Source organism: Tetranychus urticae, chromosome 2 (assembly GCF_039701765.1).
Source record: "Tetranychus urticae isolate SD_2017Ah chromosome 2, NJAU_TeUrti_SD_1.0, whole genome shotgun sequence".
Classification (NCBI taxonomy): Eukaryota; Metazoa; Arthropoda; class Arachnida; order Trombidiformes; family Tetranychidae; genus Tetranychus; species Tetranychus urticae.
In genome coordinates, this window is record NC_142959.1 from 13,666,377 (window position 1) to 13,689,749 (window position 23,373).

Here is a 23,373-nt window from a genome sequence, read left to right on the forward strand (position 1 = left end):
CAAATAACGAACATCGCGTTTAAAATTAATAACGAACTTCTGTCAGGCAAAAATAAAGTTCGATTCCACTGAAATCGATAGTCTTTATGGTCGATTTGATTGGAAAAGGTTCAATAGATTCGATTTCAATTTTCTCCATTTTTTCTTTTATTATCTTCTCTTCGATTAGCCATTTCAATATTAACTTTGGGTAAAGTCAAACAGAAGCTTGACCAATGATAATGATCAAGGTATAACTTGGACAAAATTGACTTTACCTATTGATCAAAGTCAATCATCATGTAACTGATAACATGAAAACTCATTTCTCTAAAGAACAATTTCTCTTGTTACAATAGAAAATGATACAAATTTTTACCCTCCAATTTCATGATACATCATGATAATAGACTGGTCAATGTTGACGGCAAATGAACCAGCTAAATATAGAAGACAAAATCCAATGAAGAAAAGTAAACAATTACTAAATGAATAATCATTTGCATGGCGTGAAACATGAGGGAATAAAAAGAAACTCTGATCCATCGAAAGCAAAAAGCGTCAAACTCAATCAATGACAATTTACTATCAATTTCATCACACAAAAGTTCGTTAATAACGTCAACAAGAAAAAATGTTTACAAATAAAATAAATACATTTACAATTAGTAGTAGCCAATAGTATTATTATCAGTAGTTAATGTTAATAGTTCATCAAAATAGTCTGAGCATGAAACAGTTAACATTACCTTGCAGCTCACGTTGAAACTGAACTTTTAAAGCTGAATCTTAAAGAAAAATAAGTTTCAATGAACCAGTCAATTTGGCAAAGAAAAAACCTAAAATTTCATGTCAACAATACAAAGAAACAGAATTGAACAAAAAAAGGTTAAAGAAAATTTTCACCGAAAATGAAGCCAAATTTCAACTCAATTAATGAAAATTATAGTCATGATAAAAGTTGATTGAGCTTGGAAAATTAATTTAAAATCTCACGTTGACAGCTCATTATCACTTCATCAAGAAAATTTTCAACAAAAAAATTGCAATCTAAAAGCTGCCTTGAAACTTGACTATCACAACATTGACTGGGAGTTTTTTCCCTCCCAAAGGTCAACAATTTTGTCCATTAAGCGAAGGTTAATCAAGTTGAAAAGCATTGAAGAAGCAAAAAGTTAATGGCCAAGTTAATTAGGATGTAAACACATGTCAATTAATTTGGACTAAAATGAAATGTGGAATTGTTTTGATTCAATTTAAAAGCGGAAAATCAAACAAAACCTTTTTTTTTGTTGCAATCGGCAGAATAATTTGTTTCCGGTTGGAAACTAATGACTAAACATTAATTAGAATGTTCATAAATAATAAGCAATTTATTCAATTAACATGGTCAAAGGTTCTTCTCTCGATTATCATTCAATTTTCATGTTCATCGCATAATTAACATTCAATAATGCAACTGTTCATTTAGAACTGTGATTTTGGACACAACATTGGATTAATTAGATTGAGTTAATGGTTCGTCTGTTCTTCTTTATTCATTAGTGAAAATTAAAGTTGATTATTATTGTCACAATTACCTTCAACCTTCCATTAACATCATTATTGTCACATGAAGAGGTAAAAATGACATTCGCCTTTTGCTGCCATTTTTACCGTCACTTGATTTATTATTAGTACATAAATATATTTATCCAAAAGAAGAACAAGAAACCTTATAATGTTTCTTATGCATATCATGATGATAATGTATTAATAGAATCGATTAGTGGAAAGATTATTTTTGTCCGTATTTTTACTCATTATTATGATGACTTCATTTACTCCTATAAATGGAAATAATATTTGCATTTTTGACGATTGGAAAAATTTGAGATTCGATGAAAGAAGGAAAAGTTTATTGACGATTTTGAGCAGCGCATTTGACTGTTGCTCACTTTGGAAGAGGTTATGTTGGTAGCATTTCATGATACAAGTTCAAGTTGATTATAAGAGAAAATAAATGTGAATATTTTGAATGGATCAGTGGAAATGAAGAAAAGATAGTTTTGTAGAAAAAAAGAAAAGGTGAAACTAAAAGGAGGAGAAAAGTAATCAAAAATAATAATCATGGTAATGATGATGGGAGGATAAAGCTGATATCTTTATTCCGTGTAAACCATTATTTGAAGACAATTGCAAGATGAATGTTAGTCAAAGGCTATGAAAATGAAAAGAATGAACAAGATAAACGAAAATGGGAAAAAAAGTTCAAGAGTCAAATGAGACTAATGAGAAGAGGAACAATGAAAGTCTCTTGACAGTTTTGATTAAGATTGTTACTCTTTTTTACAATGGAAACATCCACAGCTTTTGGCCGACTTGAAGACAATCGTTCGCGGTCCATCTCGACACATCACTCGAGCTACAACCTGATTAATGAAAGTAAATGGAGAAAAAAGATGACAATTAGTGACATTTAAACAAATCAACGTTCAGTTGTAAGCAAATTTATTTTTCATTTTATATCAATATTGAAAATCTTAAGATCTTAAAATCTTATCGTTCGCTTGAATTTGAACCACTCTACATATGTATACAATATACAGCATTAGGTGTCAATTAAGTTTTGCGGTTCGCTGTGAAAAAAAGATTGATCGTGATCTTTTTTCGTTAAAACATTACTTAGCCTTAATTAATCAGTGTGGAAAAACACCAAAATGGGACAAATATCCACAAAATTATTGCATCTACAAAGTTTTCGAAAGAATACAAAAATCGCTAAAAAAATTTTTTCTCCAACTTTTTTCATCAACTTTTCTAGCGGCTCTTCACAAAATTTCTAACCTCAGATTCTGAATGCTTACCAATTTATCCTAAGTACCTGATCTCACCTCTATGAACATCAATCTGTCTCAATTTTTGGAAAACCAATTCAACGAAGATAATTTCTACTTAGGAGTGGAGGGCAAAATCACTTTATTTGATTTTTTGCAATAAATTTTCGAACGATCACGAAAACGTCATCAATTGATTGCAACGAAGGTCAATCAATACCGAAGTTGCTTACTTTATTTTACTGAGATTTCAGTCAATTCTGATTTGAACTTCATATCTAACCGCAAAATTTATTTGAAACCTTGATATAAAGTCATGAAATCTGTTGGAAAAACGAAAAGGATTCTAAGGGAAATTTTTACACTGCCTGAAAGCCATGACTAAACTAAATGCACGAAAAATAGTTTTTTGACACTTTATTAAGTTGAGTAAATAAGAGTCTTACATCTTCTGTTTCCATGATGTTGCAGCATTCACCGATGGAAGTTATCACTTGATGACGATTAAATAAAAGCGAATCTTCTGTTGACGGAATTGCAAAAGATGTACAATAACCTCGACAAGCATTTGTTGTCATTTCAAATTCCACACATCCATTTATCGTCACTCGTCTTGTATGACCTGCGCAACAATAAAGGTCAAAGCATGTCAGTTTAAAGGACAACTTTTGGTCAGCTTACCTAATCGATGGCATCCCGGCCTTGTCCATGCATACGCGTCAGCACCTTTTATTGCAACCATCAAACCGATCCATAGAATTAAGAAAATGAGTTGACTTTGCACTTGAGTTGCCATTGCAGTATTGTTCGATAAATTTTTCACTTTTTGAATAAAAAAATACTTCGCATCAATTGATAAATACGATTCAACAAATTTACTTTACTTTTCACTTTTAAACGTCAATGTCCAAACTATATCATTTTATCGCTTTTATTATTATTATCATTTTCTCTGTAACCGGATGTGTTGGTTTCATGCGCAAATATGCAGAAAAACGATCAACTCAATGTTTCGATTCAATTTGGCTCTTCGAATAATATCAATATTTTTAAAGTTGGTAGAGACCTCTAGTTTTCTTGCAAAGTAACCTATTGAACAAACAAAAGTTTGAAACAACTTGAACTAAGCCAATTAACTCGTAAATGGGATTGCTATAACAATGAAATTTCTCAGGAAATAAGTTCGGGCTCATCAAATATCTGATATGAATTTCAGAGGCATAGTGCATCAAAATCACATTCAATTCGACAAGTTATCTCGTACTCAAAGCTTAAAAAACTTTGTGTTTGGTAACCGACGGCCAACCGATGGTTTGTTAATGGTGACTCTGAAATTTTCCACAAAAAAGGTGTTCGACGCAAAATAAACAGCAAGCAAAAAGTGATGAAGATGACTGATGGCAAAATTTTACAGGCTTCTGACTGATTCGTAGGAAATTAAATGTTAGCCATCATACAGCTAGTGATACTGTGCAAACTCTTGGAGTTAAAGTTATTGCAAAAAAGTGCCAAAAGTATTTGAAAAACAATTAAATGTGATAACTGAATGATCGCCCGATTTGTCAATGATTCAATTTAAAAAATCGGTAAACCAATCAAAAATATATGATTTACAAAGCATCTTGTCTCAAACTTTTTGCTCAAAAGTTAGTTTTCTTTCCTTTCGTCATGTTGTAAGAGTTTCAATGGACCAAGAAGCACAAGATGGCGCCACTGATCATGGAGTTAAATCATATCAAATTGTGATAGTAGATGAACCAAGAGCAGAAAGAGTTGACTTGCCAGGATGATCTGCCTTAGAAGCAAGTGTGACGTTTAAAGGTGGGAAAGGTTTCATTTAAAGACTAACTACAAAGGGGAAGTGCAAGGGAAGAAGAACAGAAAATGTGACTTGATTCGTTCACAGGGATGCGCATTGTTATCGGCTCATCCTGAACCATGCTCACTTGGTTGATACAGTTAACGAGTATAAATTGAACTTGTATGGAAAGAGTACAAGAGTAAAGGCAAAGAAACAAAAAACGGGGGAAAAGGCAAACATTCACAATATTGTACTATACAACACTTTATCTCAACATTTGTCTGAGTAAACGTTGAAGTTATATAATCAGGAGTAACTGAAAACAAAACCTGTAGACCAAGCAAGTTACATATTAAGTTATTTGAGTTTATAATAAAAATATCAACCAACAACAACGACAATCATCCTTAATCATTAAACATCTTTACACAACTTTACTGACAAAGTCTAAACTCTGGTGAAACGCAAAATCTGCATAAAATTCAGAGAAGAAAGACAAAAACAGGAAAATAAGAGAAGCAAATAATAATTGAATCGAAACAAGGTTCAGTTGTTATTTGTGATCAACATTTTTTTCTTTGTTTTTCTTCTCCTTTTTTATCTCTTTCAGTGTGAGTAAACTATTAACATTGTTCAATCGTGAATCAAGGTAATTGTATCGTTTTTTGCCTCTTCTGTCACTGGATTAATTTATCGACATTAACAAGTCTAAAATGTTTTCCCTTTTGTTGATTCAAGTCGAAAGTTAATCAAGAACTTTTTCTCTTTTTCTTTCAATTCCACTAATTGTTACAGTGCGATACATTTTTGTTGAGTTGCATCTCAGCCATCAACCCTTAACAGGAAAAAACAAGAAAAACTTGAAAAAAGTTGATCTTCAATTGAAATTTTAAAAGTGAAATTGAATCAGTTTTCAATTGTGAAAATTTCTTTTCCATTTCATTCGGTGAATCAATAGTCACAGTGAAAACATTTAGTGTCCAAAAGGAAAGTTAATTTGGTCAACATTAAACTCGAGCAAAGAAAAATATTTCAAAGGAATAACAATTTTCTCAAATCAACAAGTTATTCATTTTTACTTGAATTATCGATCAATATAAACACAAGTAAACTGGAAATGAAAATGCTGCTTCGAGCTTCGCATATTAACGTAATCGTATTCGTACTCTTTGGCCTGGCCCGTGGTGCTTATCTTATCGATTTTTCTCATGTTTTCCATCGAAATTTAGCAAACGTAAAGAGAGAAGGTGAGTTGCAATCTTTACTCATCTTTAATCGATAATTGGATAAGAAACAGAACTTTAAACTGAATCAATCAATTAACAAATTGATCGTTATAAAGCTCAACATGCAACTAAAATATTAAAAAAAGATTTTCCAAGAAAAGAATATTTTTAGAACTTTTTTGTTCCACCAAAAATGGAAAAGGTGCATCACAAAATTCATTAGAAAAGGTTGAATCAGAAAATGATCGAAAAGGAAAATTTCAAAATTTTTCAATTTCCATTGACCTTTGCTCAACGATTAAACTAATGACTTTGAACTTTTCCAAGAAAATGTTTCAATTAAATGTCACTTCGGACAAGATTTCAAGTGAACATCAACAGGTTTACATTTGAATGAAACTTGTTTGCTTGATTCATGATGCAGCTTTGTGACATGATAAAGCTTTTTGCATTCCTAACGATAATTCAATAACTTTGGCTAAAATAAAAGGTAAACATGGAGAAGCCCAGAAAAAAAGAGAGTGAAAAGTGTGTGAAGAGATGGAAGAAGATAAAGATAAAAATGAGGTTATATTTCATGATGAAGGTTGACATTCACGTAAACTGGAGATATCATGACTTGAAGAAATAATCATAAACTAGAGTCACACTTTTATATAATAATATTATTGATTATAAGGTTGAGCAAGAGACGAGAGAAAAAAATGAAGAGTTAAACCTGAAAGACATTTTTACCATGAAATGTGGAGAAGAAGAAGAAGAAAAGTAAACTTGAACAGAATTTTGATTTCTTCTTCTTTTTCTTTCAATTCTATTAGTAGAAGAAGCAGCAACAATTCATTTACAATTTTACTCTCATTTCTGGGAAATCAAACGAGTTGAGGTTAAGAAACATTAACGATTGCAATTTGAAAAGCAAATCGTCTTTACACAAAAGTAAAAGTTGATCAATAAACTTTGCATGATTGATTAAAATTGATGGAAAAGGAAAACAATTTAATATCTAATGAGCGCAAAATTTAATGCAATTATGCTTTTCAAAGGTTGAATAGAAAACGAAAAAATGGAAATTTTCTCATTCCAAATGTCGAATGAAACTGAACAAATTTTTATTCATTTTCTAACCAAAACTTGTCAATGTTATCATTTTCATAATTATCTCATTTCCATTATTCTTGCAGGGAAACAATTCCCTTTTCATGTCAAGCAATATTTTGTTGTCCAATCTTCTTTCCTTCGACCATCAGAATAGTCAAGATTGATAATGTTTTGCATACCATTAATTAGATGAAAGGTCGAAGAGTTTTTTTTTACAAAAAGATAATTTTCCATTTTCGTTCAATATTCCAATTGTCCAGTTCGAACTTTTGGATGAAAAAAACTCTCATTAGCCATTTGATAACTTTTCACTCCCAGAGACAGGGAAGGAAAATGTTTCATCGAAACTCAATTTTGTCATTTCCATTATTAATGGAGCAACTGGTAATGTGTATAAATTTGATTTTTTGAAACAAAAGTGACTCCAAATGGAAGTTATCAAATGATGATTGATCATTTATCGCATTAACGTGTCATTCCCTTTTCATCATCATTATCATCGCCATTGTTATTAATATTATTTACTTGGAATCATCATCAATATCTTGTCATCTTTTCCTTGCCAACCACCGTTTTGACCCTTTATCATTATGGTTAGTTTAATGAAAACACTGGTTGAAATTGATAAGGTTTTGGTGAGGTTAACATTTATCTTCATTGATTTATGATAATCGACGAAAATGATGAAAAACGTAAAAATTGAATTGACATTGAGTTTTATCCTTTGGATTTGCGCTCTCGATTCAACCATTAAATTCAAATCTAGTCGATGTTGGCTTTTGTTTTCATTGACCTTTACTGGTTTACCCTTTTAATAAACCCTAAAGCAATCATTTATTCATTACTGATGCACCAAGTTTGTTAATAATAATGAATGTGTAAAATATAGTCTACCATCTGAGAAGTAAATTTACTTTACCTATCAACATTGATTAACATTTTCCAAGTCTAATTAGTTAGTCGGAAAGTTTTATTGAACATTCAATTAGACTGTTAATTGTGAAAAGTTGACTTGATTAAAAGATGAGATGGACAACATTGAAATGTGTAAAGTCAAGAAACTGTGGTAAAGCAATTTGCTCCATGTTTCTCTGTCACTTCTTAACTCAACTTGTTAATTGTGGAAACTGTTTAATTTGCTCAAAGGAAAGCTTCTTGTGAGCTACTAAAAATTCAAGTCCATGAAGGATAAAATTCTAGATTCGTTTGGATCAATGAATGGCTTTTAACATCCATAGAAACTCGAGAAAAAAAGTTACTTTGTTTCAATCATGGCTTCAAAGGAAGACAATCGGTAGTCTTGTAAACCCAAAAGTCGTACGAATGATCCTGTCCTGAGCCTCAATTTTGTTTCTTTTTTGACACTCATCAGCCTTGTCTTATGACATTGACTTCAACATTGTCTTGGACTTGTCAAGTGCCTTTGCCACGAACACGAATTGTAACAAAAGTACCTGAAATTAGTTGTAGATTGTTTTGAAAAGTAATAGAGCGAGGTTGAAAAGTCTAAAAAAAGTGTTTTCTGTTGATGAAATTTTAATGAAATAGTGTTATCTTTTGTGCAAATGACTGTACTTGTTGTTTATTAACTTGTATTCATATGTTTATTCATCACATGGAAAGTGTCTTGGAGGGAAAAATGGAAAGCATTATAAAGTTGCTGCGAAAAGAAACCATTTTGTTGATATTTTTCTTCTTCTTCACCCACTTCTACCCTTAAGCTGTTTAGTATTCAAGAGTCAAGTTTCAACTTGCCTTCTATTACATTCATTTTATTCATTATCAACTGCAACCTACAACCATGAACATTTGTTAAATTTGTTTTCCTTCATTCCTTTCCTCTCTTTATTCAAGTTGACAGTTTATCATTGCATCTTCTGGTCAATAACAATAAGAGTCTTGAATGTTGTTTAAAAGGATCCAAATTGAATTATACAGGTGAAGGAAAGAGAAGAGTGAATGATCAGGTTATCAATGGTGAAAGGAAGAACAAGAACAAGTAAGAAAATCTATCTGTCCAATAAAGTAATTCAATTCTCGATTCAATCTGAATATCGATGGGTTGGCGTAAAATTTATGCGCAAATGAATGATAAACAAATGCTTCTTGATCAATCGTTTCCTCTAAATGGTCTTATGAATACAAAAGAAGAGAAAAATGGAAAACTCATTTTTTCCAATTTTCTCTATCAATATCTTTTCTTCCACTTCAATTCAAACCAAATGACCCAACATGAAGACTTGACCAATATTCATTTGATCAAACATTCATCGATTACAAGGTAAACTGTAAACAGCCTTACTTGCTTCATCCATTTTCATCCATCAATTGAACCAAAAAGATTGTCTTCAAAATTAATCAACATTCCAACATACGTCAAAAGTACGAATGAAATGCAAAAGTATTGAACCCATTTGGAGTTTGAAATCGATTTCAATTCTGAGCGAAAAATTTTCTTTTTCTTTTTTCAATATTTCAAAAGTTCTTTCACTCGTTTTTCCATCAGTTTTGTTATCCTTTTGGTGACCTGTTGATTTTGTTTGTTATTTTTGTAGCTTTTATAAAAAATATTTACTTTCATCTAAATTCAATATTTTTGTCTGTTAAAGGGCAAAGATTAATTCAATTAATACAAGTTTAAACATTAACAATTGAATCAAAGTTTACCTTAAATTGGAAATAATGTGAAAAGGTTAACATTAATATTTTGAATTGAAACGGAAAACAGAATAAAGTTGATTCTTTTCATCACTACTTCCTGGAAAAGGAAATATAAATTGTTGATTTTGATGAGAAGAAATAATGCATTTCTAATGAACTTTCTGAGTTTATCAGTTTATTGTCAATAATAATCAAAATGGTGACATTGTTGGCAGCTCATTAATGAACCAACAAGCAAGAAATTTTGTTAACACGAAATTTCTTTATGATTAAATGATAATTTTGAAGTAAATCGAGTGTTGAGGTTTGAAAATTTCAGCTTCAAGTAATCGAAAGTTGAAAAGTGGGTAAAAATGAGGAAAATGGTTCGAGGAGAAATTGTCATTTTCCTTTCATTTTTTTCTTCTTTTTCCATTTACTTCAATCATTTCTACATTTTCATCTTCAACTCATCATCATTCAAAGTTTTCATTTGGACGTTACTTAGTTGACCACCAAATGCCATGAGCAATGCTAAAAGCTATCAAGTATTTTTGACTCTCAAGTCAAAGAATATTTGAGTTTCCTTTTTGTTTCATTCACTGACCATTGAAAATATTATAATATTATATTTATAAGATATAAAAAGGTACCAAAAATAAGTTTGATAAGGTTAAAGTGAAGGCAAAAAAGAGAAACAAAATTTGCTTCTTGACTATCCATAACAATGGACTTAATGAAGATGGACAATGATGATAAAGATGAAGAGACTTGAGGATGGTACAGAAATGTGTATTTACGGTCATGACGTTGATCATGTATTAAAATAGTCTTTGCTTGTAAGCCTCATGTTGTGATATTTGCTTGATAAAAATGCTTTCCAAGTTGTACATTCAACTTGTCATTTATTCATTTTGATCATTCGGCTAAATTGTGTCTCCTCATTGTAAACCATTATTCAATTTACATTTAGTCCATCCAATCAACATAATGGTACATCGAGTGGTTATCCATTAAATACCAGTTTCAATCGTCAATCCAATTGACTTTATCAATGGTCATCCAGTCAACCTTGCATTGAGAGTATGTTTGCACCAAAGGTAATGATTAATTCAACAAAACTGATTGTTATTAATTATTACCAATTTTTCTTTTGTCCAAAGATATATTCTTTTGCCTCCATCCAGTGATATTAATTATGAAATAGATATGAATATTAATCGATGTAAAGTATTGAAAGGTTTTTCTCCTTTGGTCTTGGTCTTGTTTCTTTGTCACTGCCATTTTTGAATTTTGATGAGAACCAATATCAGAATCTTTGCCATAAAACCATTCATGTTGTGTTCAATGAAGAAAAGATTGTTTTTGTCACTTTGGATATCATTCCTGGTTAATATCATTTAATCTGTTGATACATGGAAATTTTGATTAGCTTGATTTGCCTTTTTTCCTCTTCTTTGTGGTTGAATATGGACAGAAGCTGAAAAGATTGTCAACTCCATTTATCAAGAAATGCCACATTTGTCATGTTGGTAAATGGAATCATCATTTTTCTTTCTTGTATCGCTTTGGAAACATTTTAACGTTCCGTTTGTGCTTCAATTCTTGATCATTCATGAGTTTGAATGAGCTTTGGCACAACTTGATACCATGTTTGAAAGAAATGCCAATCGATTAATGTAAAGGTCAAAGTTAAATTGATAATAGACCGATTCCTAGGTAAGAAAAAGAGAACAAAAAGTTATTTTTCTACCAATAGAGTAAATATCATTATTAGCATGAATTGAAGTTATGAATAATGAATAATTTAACAATCAACATTTCAATTGAATCGATAAATGATTGATTGAATGGAAATGGCTGTTACTAAACTTTTAATCAAATATCGTAGCTATTCAAGAGCCCTAGTGCGAGGAATAGGAGAAAAATATTGAACAAAATGAGTTTAATAGAGAAAAAAGGACAATTTATTTTACCTTTTCCAGTTGAATTGCTTTTTCTTTTCGCCATTTTTTCCATATTTAACTCACATTTTGGGTTATTATTTATTAATTAAATTTATTGCACAGCTTCCAATCGATATCCATTGAACTATTGGTGAAAGATGGTAAAAAAGTAAAAATCAGTAAAAATTACATTGAATAGATTATTTGATCAACAACTATCATAAGGTAATAATGTTTCTAATGTAAACCAATAAAAGACTGGTGCATATTACCTTTTTTTGTTCAAAGATAAAAACAAGGTATCATTATGATCATTATTATGATATATCTATCAACTGAATAATGTTGCCATTATATTGAATGGCATTGAAGACATAATGATAACAGAAGATAAGAGAGAATTGAGAAGAGTTGAAGGAATGGTGAAAGTAAACGATGAATAGAGTTGAATGAAGCGTGATATGAATAATAAATTCACTGTGAATATTGTAATGGACAATGGTGACATTATTGAAGCTCATCAATTCCAGGTTGTCTCATTATTGATATTATCACAATTATTATTGAGACAAAAAAAGTTTTACCATCAATATCATTAGTCCATTTTACAAGTTTTCTTGTCGTCTATGTAAATTGTCAATGTTGCCTTTTGAACAATCTTTAAATCTATTCACTTTCTGTAGGTTATTTTTTGATGATGATATATCTGGTGTTACATCGTCTAGTCTTTATAAATATTAATGTGATGATGAGGAGAAAAAAATGGAGGAAATAATTGTTTAATATGGAATGCTGTTGATCACGTATTGGTTGAAAGGGAACGTGAATTGTATTATCACGGTAATTGCTGTTCTCACTTGATTCACCTAATTGGTCTCAATTGCTTCTACCATTTAGAATATTACAGATCGTCTCGAAAATAACCAACCAGTGTTAACTTTAATAAATGACAAATAATATGATGAATTGTTTATTTATTACAAAGAATCCACTCTAAAGAATTATCAGAATAAGGTGTAGTCGCCTAACCCTCATTAAAAATTCAATTCCTTCTGAGATGACCTTCAAGGGTGAAGCACTTGAATATTATATTTCACATCAACTCAATGAAGTATTAGTTTAATCACTCTAAAGCTAACATTAGTTGGTCATTTTTTAGACGCTCTGTACTCGCACAGGTTTTATCATCTTCTTGGTAGACTTGGTCATCTTTTCCATCTTTTCTTTCACATTTTTATCCTGGCTCTTTTCATCTCATCTTTATCAATGTTTCTTTTGATTTTTATCAATTGGTTGGGCCTTTCACTTCACTCCCACTTGAGATGTTGATGGTTAATTCAAATGGGTTCATCATGGTGGCTACTTTGAGACTCAATTGATGAGTTGATTATTTGGAATCATGCTTAAGTAACCATAACCAGTTGGATATAACTTTGTGCTGGACAAAATAATGACCAAACAAAGCAACAGCTTCTTCGCTTTTATCAACATATTGATCCTCAGAGTGTTAGGATAACCCTGTGACGAGTATTTTTACTTGTTTTTCTTGGTATTGAATTACAAATTTCTTATTCATCTTATCCAAACAAGATAGTTTCTCTTCCTGAAATGGCAAAAGTTTACTCTCTTTAAAGACTTCAATTATCCTGCACGAGAAGATCTGCACAAAGGATACAAATATAGATTAGACTAATGAAATTGTGACAACAAAATTTGCTCGTGTAACCATTACATAAGTTTCCATATTGAGCTTGAAAAGAAAAAAGCAAGAAAATTTGAAATATTTGATTCCTACCTTTTGTGAATAAACTTCATGTGAACCATAGAAAGCTATTGTATAGAATAGTGAAAGAGACCTTTAGAGCAAGAAAATATTATACCGGGTGTGGCAAAAGTCGTTCCCAGCATATTTTCGCGCATAACTTTTGAACCGATAGAGATATTTCAAAACGATTTTTTTCGTCGTAATCAGCTCTCCTTCGGTTATCATTTAACTATATGTTCAAAGTGCTAAACTCTACTGACGATCGTTCTGACATGAAAAATGCAAAAAATTGTCTCAAAATGAAAAATTTGAGAATCGACGTTTTTCTACCCAAACCTTTATGGCTTCGTTGCAGGGTGCTTTTGAGCCTTCTTGGCACTTAACCATTTACGTTTAGTGGCTTTGATGCCGTCTTTGTAGAGATAATATTGTTTTATAGAAAATGTGCGATTTTTGCCGCTAAGATTGGACATTTTTCAAAATTCGAATTTTTAACTAGAAAATATTAAAAACCTCAACCGACGGCTCGAGAAAAAGACCTAAAAAATTTGATGATGATAACTATCACAGTTACTGAGAAAAATCGAAAAATATGCTGGGAATGACTTTTGCCACACCCGGTACAAATGTATAATAAATGACTATCTTACCATACTTTGTTATCAATCTTGATGAAGGTAACCACGCAAGTATTTAATACCAATATTTAATAAACAATGCAGGACAATAACTCATCATTACTGTTGGTATCGAGTAAAAAACCAGGCAGTCGACAATATATAATAGATGGACTTGAAAATCAAACAACAAACACGACCTAAATTTGATCATCCTTTGTTCACAATGGCAATAATTGAAGAAAAAATAGGAAGTAAAAAATAATGAAATAAATAAATTAATATAATAGGATAAATTACTCAACGTAAGGTTTACCTTACCATTAGATCCATCCGATATAGTGCTACAGGCCCATCATTTTTAAATAAACTGTAAACAATAAGATATTTAGGTTGAGAGGTTAAAAAAATGTCGAAATGAGCAGAAACAAAAGCAGCTTAACCAAAGCCACAAGTATTAACCATATAACCAAGTTAGGTTTAAGCTTAAGCTTTTCTTACCGTAAGAAACCCTTGAAAGAACCGTTGGATAAAACTGAGAAGTAAAAAATGGAAAACGTTGAAATATTGAGCCAAAATTGATACAACCATTAATTTGCAAGAATTTATGAATAAATTGAAAATGTTGAACAAACACTCATTAAATAAACCAACGCTCATTTTGGCGCTTATCACAGCTGATAGTATCACATGACAATTGTTAACTAATCACTGATGATTGTTAAGCGGGTAATTTGAAGACAAACAAAGCAAAACCCAAATTATTTTAAATTAATTTCAACTCTAACAAGACTGATTAGCTAATTTACATTTCCCTGTTAACCCTGCCATTTAACACTGAAAAATAACCAGATAACATGTTAAACACAAAAACAAACCAATTATAGATTGACAGAGAAACGTTAATAAGGATGAAAATGTACGAAACAAGTAAAATTGGTAACAACAACAGTAAACAAAATCAGATATTCATGTCTATCCAATGTCAGTTTCAATGATAATCATAATTAATGTAAAAACGAGATTAAATATTAAATATTGATGAATGTTAAATTGAAAAATATTAATTTAAAGTACAGAAAGCAGACAAGGAACCAGGAAAAGAAGGTGAAAACTCTGTGAAAATAATTGGAAAGCATAGTAAAAGTGGAAACAAAAATTGATCAGCAACATTAATCAACCTTTTTTTTATATCAAATCCCAAGTAAACATTAAGAAATGTTAATTTTAATAATTGAAACCACAAAATTGAACAACAATAAAACGGAGCAAAAGGTAAATCACAATCAACAATCAAACCTAAAAGGTGAATGAAAATGCAAAAGAAAAAGGTAAAGGCGTAAAAAGAAGCGAAAAATACAGATTCAAGAAAAAAAAGAATAGAAAAGAATCCAAGTTGGAATTAAAATCAATTCAATTTACTGTGGATTCCATTGTTGATGAGTTTCTTGTTCATAAAGAGTTTCAGGTGAAATTTGTATGCTAATATTTGCATGGTAAACATTTTGTAAACCAAATAATATTGTAAACGATAGTAAAAGCTGAAACGATAATAAACAACAAAAAAGGCCTTTGGAGACCAATAAGATTGAAAATGGGATTGATAGCAATTGTGAGTTGAAAAACAGGGATAAATAAAAGTGGGCAAAAAAAGATGAGTTAAGACTTTATCATTTCAACTTTTCTTTCATGGATTCATCATCATTCTTGGTTTTCATCCTGAAAAAGATAACATTTTCCTTTCCTCTTCTTTTCCACCCTTTCCTTTTCAAAGTGTATTATTTACATTTGTACCTCATCTTGTATTAAATGTATTATTAGTTTCAACTCAATTTTGTTTCTTATCCATTTCAACCTTTTATTATTATTATATAATATTTCAAGTTTTACTCCATTTCCATCCAGTGTTGAACCAACAAGATGAGAATCATGATAATTGATAATATCCATGAGTGAACTCTATTGAAAGGGTTCTTGTGTCAACAGAAAACTCAAATTGTTGATGTTTACTTGACCACTTTATGATTCTCTTTTCAGTTCAACTTATAACCAAACATTTGTCATTTTTTTCAAATTCAACTCAACTCCATCCTTCAACAGGTTGACCTTAAAAAATTTGTTGTTATAACTGAATGTAGAAAGAAATGGATTTTTATTCAAAAAATCAACAAATGGAATCAGATAATTGAACTGAAAAAGATCAACTTATCAAATGATTAAGTCACTGTTCCAATGAGTGAATCAAAAGCTGGCTTAAATAGTCACTTTAGATTAAAAAAATCCCAATTTTGTGAAATACTTTTACGAAAACAGGGAAAGTGAAAAATTTAAAACATTTCCAGTTCGAAGCTAATGAAACTCCAATTGAAATAACAATAAAAAGGCTCATTAATCGAGGCTGTAAACTCTTTCCAACCACAAAACCTCTTAACAAGCCTCATTAGCTTTCACATCGATCTTTAGATATTTCAATTTCATCTACGAATCTTGATTTGTATTGAAAATTTTTATAGTTGGAAACAAATAATGAAAGGTTGACGTCTTTCAATTGTTGCTTGGTAAAGGTTTTTCAATGTAACCAATAATTGATTGATAATTGATTAATATCGAGTGTTGAAGTATATTTCTTACAAGAAAAGTCAATAAATGGCAGACAAAAGACTGGAAAGTGTTCATTTTGTCTCAATGTTGTCAATTAAATTATCGCCAAGCAAAAGAAAAGGTTAATATAATTGACAATAAAACTGTTCAAGTCCATTCCATTGTGAGGAACAACTTTTTTTTTCATTTCAATCTAATTTATAGTTATTGGTTCAAATTGAATGTTGTTATTCATTTTAATTCATCTCAACCATTTTCAATCCTTTCTCATTCTGTTTGCCGTTTAAAACAAGAGACAAACTTGAACATTGATTCGAGTCAGGAAATTAAAGCAATTTATTGAACCTTTGAAAGGAGTGATGATTAACAGGATAATCAATTGTGACCAGGGAAAACAATCAGCTAACCAGTTGGACTTGCGATTACATTACGAAAGTAACTCTTCTCAACTTCAATCATAAAAAGCTTAAACTCAATGGTCACAAGTGTTGCTCAGGTTTAGATAATTCATGGTAAGGTTTTGCCTTTTAATGGAAAGAGATAATTCGGTCAACATGAAGCAACTGGAAGGGTTGAAACTTTATTGGTCATGATTGCACTTCTCATTTCAAATCTGATTGCCCAAGTTTTTGCTGCAATATAATGTTCTGTTCAGAATATCACTTTGAAAGGTAATAATCGTCATCTCTGTCTAACGATTTATTCTGCGACATTCACCGATTCCCATGAGAAGAAAATGTTAACTTTACAACTTTTCCTTTACCTATTAGTTTATTACCTTTACCTATTGTTATTGTGATTACCACTTGTGATGAATTTATCCTCTTTTTCCTTTCTTCTTCTTCTCTTTCTTTTGGTAGAACTCGAAACTTTTCTTGTTTCTTTCTTTTGTCACCTTTCGAAACTCTTTTTGCATCACTTTTCATCATCCTTTTCAGCCTTTATATCTTGAGGCTTTTCTCTCCCTGTTACCTGGCTTGTTATGCTTTACCCTGTCATCCTTTTTTTGGTAGCTGTCAGTTGATAACAACAAGATTAAAACTGTCCACATAAATTAAATTATCATTTGACCAATGAAGAGAATCATTTGTATTTGTATTAAATTTGCTTTGTGAGTTGAGAAACAAAGAGTTTTCCAGTTGAGTTTACTCTTTACTCTTGAATATCTTTTGGTATAATGAACAATCCAAGTCAAATACAATTTATTCAGTCTCAAAAGTGTTATAATCTTATTAACTTGGAAGAGACAATTTTTTGCCTTCCCTGAATGGGAGAACAGTTTCAACATCCAAATCAGTTTAAATGGACAGTTTGCCAAGTTATCTTTAGCTTTTGGATGTTTTATTTCGTTGCAAAATGAGACGCAATTGAAGAGGAAAATTTTTATTCGTTGGCCAATTAGAGCTTATTAGAGTTTAATCAACATTATTTATCAATTCTTGACTTGGAATGACTGGGATTGATGGGTTGATATAAATTCATTCCCTGTTCTGTACTCGATGCTTTAACCTATTTGGCAGTAAAGACTGACACTAAATGAGTTATGATAAGACAAGTCAGTGAAATATCAAGTCACTAAACTGTCTAAAGCGTTTCAACTCTTAAACTTTCAAGGTTAATGGTTCAATGTCTTGACTGGGAGTGAACGTTTTAGTGATAACATCATTTATTATGGATGTAACTTGTTAAATGTTGTAAAGGATGGAAACTTGATTGCGATAAAATCATTCAAATGGCTTCGTAAAATAATCAATAAATTGATCTGGTTTTGGGTCCAAGACTTGAATAATGAAATTATTTCAAATTGATTGAGTTGAATTTACCTTGATAATCAACACAATAAATGCAAATTTGACCATTATTCTGGTTCCTGCAACTCTTCATATTACCTTATCTTTAATATTTGATTAGTAAAATTCTTAGAACAGGGAGTTATTTTTATCCCTCCCACTCGTTTTTTAAAAGCATTGAGATTTATGTTCTTTACTACCAGACAGTTCTCAGCACAGCAAGCCTTTTCACAAGAAAGAGGAGGAAATGACGAGTTTCGAGATGATCTATGATAAAACTTTTGACCTTTATTCCTCCCTTCAAAGTCATTTTTAAAAATTTCCATCACGTTATTAGTTTGACTTTGATGATAATTTTCCCATGCTGAAAGGCAATTCCCATAGGAAAATTTATCAGTGAAAATCCATTTTATTTCCGATTAAATCCATAATGAAACAATTTGACTGAATAAAGCTTATTATAAAAATTTACTCGACTGGGAATGATCGATATCGATTATTCGGTTGAATTCGTCACCTGAAGCATTTCAACTTTGAAAGCATATGAAGTCAAAAAGATGTAACACACTCCTTAGTGGATTCCAACTTCTATGAGCATCATTTTATTATCTTATTATCTACTATCATATTATTATCGCAACCAAACGAAAGTCAATATTTAACCTCAGAATATGTTCATCTGAAGCTCAAAACTTTCATTGGTGGTAGTCTTGAGCTAATTTTTCTGAATTTCGGCAACCTAGAGTTTTGCCAACGAAATACGCTTAAAACTCCCAGCAACTCAAGAGAAACTCCCAGTAACTTTTTATGTTTACTTAAAGTTGGTTGCTGCCACAGGCTCTTCAACTGATTCCAACTTTCATGGCTACCTGTGGTCTTTTACAGCAAACGAAAATTATTATTGAGCTATAGAATACGTTAACGCGAAATGCTAAACGTTTGATGATCGTGTATACCTTTGAATTCTGACGATTTCGAATTCTATCAAAAAAATTCTTGAAAAACTCCCTGCAATTCAAAAGCAACTCCAAGCTAATTTCAAAATTTCGTAGTTATAAAGCTGTCAAAAAATTGCAAGTTTATTCTTCGTCATTGACAGCTTTTATTGTGCTCCTTCCAATCACAATTCAATTACCTTTTTTACACTTGTTCGCACTGTTTACCCATTAGATTAACATTATAATTTATTCTCTTCTACTAATAAAACTAGCAATAATTAAACTGATGAACCTTTGAAAAGAAACGGAAATAATAACTGTCAACTGGGAGTTAATTTATTATCCACTTTGGAGTGATATAAGCAAGTTAACATAAACACACACACACAAACAGATTCTTGAATGGTTTACAAAAATTTGATTCCATTTTGTTTACTTGACTTGTTCACTTGATGCTTGAAACAACAGAAGAGATAAGTTTAGACAGGGAGGTAAAAGTTATCACACTAGTTGATCTTATTCAAAGGTTTCACTCCCTGTTACCGTTACCAACAAAAGAGAGTCAAAAATGGGAATAATAATATATTTAGAAAAACAAAGAGTAAACAAGAAAGGAAAAGGGTTAAACTGAAGGTTATCTCAACAGATGAGCAAGATAGTGTCATTTATAACATGATATATGGAAAATGGGAAAACAAAAGATTCATTTGAAAAATTGTAACTCCAACTTGAACTTCTCTAATCAACTTTGTTTTCTCATGGAATGTTCATTTTCCCCTTCTCATGAAGCAAAGTTAAGTGTTTGTTACAATGGCAGGCAAAAGTTGAAATCCTTTTATCATTCAATATTATTATTCATTATTTACTCATTCCCAGCAGGAATTGACTGGTAACAGATAAAACTAATTTATAATCATTATTATTCACAATTGAAATATCTGGAAAAGTAAAAGTTGAACGAAGAGAGAGAGAAAAAAATGGAATCATTCTTTATCTATTTACTGTTCAAGAAAAATCTATTTCGAGTTGTAATCTCTTTTTGGCCTTTAAATTTCATGGAAAAATATTGATTTCTTTTTTCTCTTTACACTCATGATGCTTGGTTGAGCTAAGAAATGGATTGAAACCAATGAACATGCAAATGATAATGAACAACATTATACTTTAAACATGAAAAAGTGATCGTAGATGAGCTCTATTACCATGCAGATGAACATTTCATTTCATTTTTCACTCTTCTTTTCCTCCAAATAATACTTTCATTGTTTCAATCGACTTTAACTTTCATGTTTCCATTAGCATTTGTTTTCCGTTAAAAGATTATCAAATTGATGGAAAAAGCTGAATCATTTTCGACTTGGAAAATATTAACAGAATTTTCAAATTGATATTTTCTCACGCAAGTTAAACATCATTAACAGACAAGATTTGGTAAATGAAATTTTTAGATATTTTCATGACAAAATTTTTCCTTTTAACTCCAACTTTAACTTTAAAATTTGACTCATTTTCATCATTCCAAGTTAATTGTTGAAATTGTTTCGAAATTCAATGGAAATTCAATTGCATAATGAAGCGAGCTAATGATGGAAAAAGTGATAATTGAACGATATTCGTTACATGATAAAGTAATTAGATTTTGGTTGGAAAATTAAACTTAACAAGATTAATCAGAATTGCAATTAATTACTGATTTTACTTCGAAACGATAACCTTTTCGATATTATCAAGTAAATCATTATTCTCACTAATTGATAGTGAAAGTTCATTCACTAATTGTAATAAGTGTCTACCAAGTTTCCTTGTTGCTCACAGCCATTCAATGTTGTTACATTGATGAGAATTGAAAAGTTTTTTCTCGACAGAAAAGGCGAAAATATTCAGAAGAAAAAATACTTTTTTTCTCATTCTCGCCAAATGTACATGTTTCTAGCATGGAACAGGTAAAGATGATGACGATTATGATGAATATAACTTGAAGGTTTAATGAGAAACAAAATAAGTGATGGAAGAAGTAGAAAGGCGAAAATGTTTCATTTGGCATTTCCAGGCAAACCTGAATGATTTATGATGCTAAAGAAGAATCAACTTTTCCTTACTGATTCAAGAATACAGTTTGTTAAAGTAATGCAAATTAAAAGGTTTGAAATTAGCATTGATTTGATTAAACACAACAGATTAGCTTTCATGTCAAAAGTGTTCAACAATAATTTGAAACAAATGAATCAAATGGAAACTGAAAAAGTCTCAAAAAGATCAAAATTTTGTATAATATAATAATTTTAACATTTGTTCAACAAAATAATTTTTCTTTTAAAAGATTTTCAAGATTTCCATTTTTAATAATTTTCATCTAAAGCCTTTTAAATAAAGTTGATTGAATCCTTAAAAGCTTATAATGAAATATTATCATTTTAGATCGAATTTATCTCTTTATTAACCAGAATATTTTAAAGTGAAAATTATTACAAAGAATCGGTCAAAGAAAGTTTTTTTCTCAAAGAATATCTTTTTGTATTTTCTTTCGAGATTTTGGTGATTCTCTTATTGGTGATATAACGAATAATGATGATGAATGAATAAAATGTATTTTCAACTCGTTTAATATTCCAATCACAATGATAAAGTTTTGTTGAGCGAAAAGAGCTTCAAATATATTTATAGCAATCTATTTTTATTAAAATTCTTGCCTTCTTAGTTTTCAAAGAAACAGATTTCTTCAATTTTTGATTGATAATGTTTCCATGAATTGATTATTCTGTATTAACTTTACAAAATGTACATAAGGTTGCAATAAAATGTATTTTTCCAGCAAAAAAGTTTCAAAGTTTCGATTCGTTTCATTTGTTGGTTCATGAAAGATTTTCCTCTATTAAAGACAAACTATAATCTTTAGAGTGAACTTTGACTCGGAAGTAAACTCATCGAAACTCAAATGTTTAGAAAAGCTGAAGAATCCAAACAGTTTTCAACTTGAACTTCATTTTCTTTGAATTACTTGTTAGTTTTGCACCCTTTTCAAACCCTTGAGCATTTTGTCAGAATATTTCATCTGATAACATTTCATGTAAACTTTTGTATCAGATTATAGCATTTATTATAGCTTATTGAGTTACAATGTTGAGTTATGATACAAAGCAAAAGTTTATCAATTTTTCAATAGACTCTTAAGATTTGCAGAACTTTCGAAATATTTTCCTCAGAATTTTCTGCTTCTTCTTCAGCCTATTTTACATGCAATGCAAGTTATTTGGAATGAGAAGGCGAAAAATGCAATTCGATATGAGCTAATTAAAAGTCAATTGGTACTTTAATTCAAAGTGGGATTTGTATGGGAAAATGGAAATTGATTTTTTCGTTTTGTATTCTGTCAAAGGTTCTGAGATAATGTATTCACATTTCAATGTTTAATCGAATCAAGCATAAACTTTGCATTAGTTTGAAAAAACTCTGAATGAAATGGAAGGTAAAATGATAGTTATCAACATTTAAAAGGAAATTTAAATTGAACTCTGATCAGAATAGGGTATTTGTCCTTTTATTTGTCAACTTATTGCACTTCATCTTCATCACAATCGAAAGATTTGTTTCATTGTTGTTAACAATTGAACTAACTGTTCACTTATAAAGTGGGAAAAGTAGAAAAGTAAAGGTGAAAAGGTTCAAAATTTAATGTACCAAAACGTTGGGTTGAAGGTAAAATGGATAAATTTTTTAATGAATAAAGTGATATAAAAGTGATATTAGATTTCGATTGATGGATTGAGCAGAAGCTTTCAAAAGTAAAACAAAACGCAACGAAAAATGTGCAAAGAATATGAATCAAGTCTCTAATGATATTCACTTCAACGTCAACATTGACTTCCAACATTTTTGACTTTTGTCACAACTTTTCGAATTCAAAACAGAAGATTTTTCTTCCAACTTGGTCTTGAAATTTCAATCTCAAGTCGAAGTGTAAACTTTCAAACCTTAAATTGTTTCAATGATAAAAATGCGTTAAATGGAACAAACTGAATAGAAAATGTTTCGACTTTCAAGTATTCTAAATATTGTTCATTATTGATGAAACGCTTTGATTGCTTCGAACCAAGAAAAGTTTCTTAACGAATGGAATGACTTTTGGAAATCGAGTTTATCTGAAATTTTCAAAAAT

At 30.5% G+C, this 23,373-nt stretch overlaps 2 protein-coding genes and 2 long non-coding RNA genes across 4 annotated transcripts in view; 1 reads left to right on the plus strand and 3 right to left on the minus strand.

Annotated features, from left to right (window-relative positions):
- Positions 1-1,857: 1,857 nt before the first annotated feature.
- Gpa2 (Glycoprotein hormone alpha 2) lies at positions 1,858-3,773 on the minus strand. The gene is made up of 3 exons (XM_015926866.3): positions 3,477-3,773; positions 3,242-3,417; positions 1,858-2,390 (listed from the first exon to the last, which is right to left on the minus strand). Exons 1-3 carry the CDS (start codon positions 3,589-3,591, stop codon positions 2,298-2,300), a joined length of 384 nt encoding a protein of 127 aa, XP_015782352.1. The 5' UTR covers positions 3,592-3,773; the 3' UTR covers positions 1,858-2,297.
- Positions 3,774-4,867: 1,094 nt separating this feature from the next.
- Positions 4,868-23,373, plus strand: part of LOC107371453 (IDLSRF-like peptide) — a 45,451-nt gene continuing 26,945 nt past the window's right edge. Inside the window, exons 1-2 of the mRNA XM_089267591.1 lie at positions 4,868-5,245; positions 5,392-5,843. Coding sequence (XP_089123717.1) covers positions 5,714-5,843 — 130 coding nt within the window. The 5' untranslated portion in view covers positions 4,868-5,245; positions 5,392-5,713. The remainder of the gene's footprint in view (positions 5,246-5,391; positions 5,844-23,373) is intronic.
- On the minus strand, positions 9,740-12,283 carry LOC149093938 (uncharacterized). The gene is made up of 3 exons (XR_016198705.1): positions 11,779-12,283; positions 11,537-11,651; positions 9,740-11,275 (listed from the first exon to the last, which is right to left on the minus strand). It is a non-coding gene; the product is annotated as an uncharacterized LOC149093938 (long non-coding RNA).
- Positions 12,441-14,568, minus strand: LOC107370407 (uncharacterized). The gene is made up of 5 exons (XR_001570628.3): positions 14,390-14,568; positions 14,210-14,258; positions 13,922-14,103; positions 13,302-13,336; positions 12,441-13,166 (listed from the first exon to the last, which is right to left on the minus strand). It is a non-coding gene; the product is annotated as an uncharacterized LOC107370407 (long non-coding RNA).

Bases quoted from the DNA above. Each gene is read 5' to 3' on its own strand.
- Gpa2 (XM_015926866.3), bottom strand. From the start codon at position 3,591: ATGGCAACTCAAGTGCAAAGTCAACTCATTTTCTTAATTCTATGGATC. The intron at 3,418-3,476 runs GTAAGCTGACCA...ATTGTTGCGCAG, and splicing joins GCCGGGATGCCATCGATTAG to GTCATACAAGACGAGTGACG. The intron at 2,391-3,241 runs GTAAGACTCTTA...TTCATTAATCAG, and splicing joins ACATCATGGAAACAGAAGAT to GTTGTAGCTCGAGTGATGTG.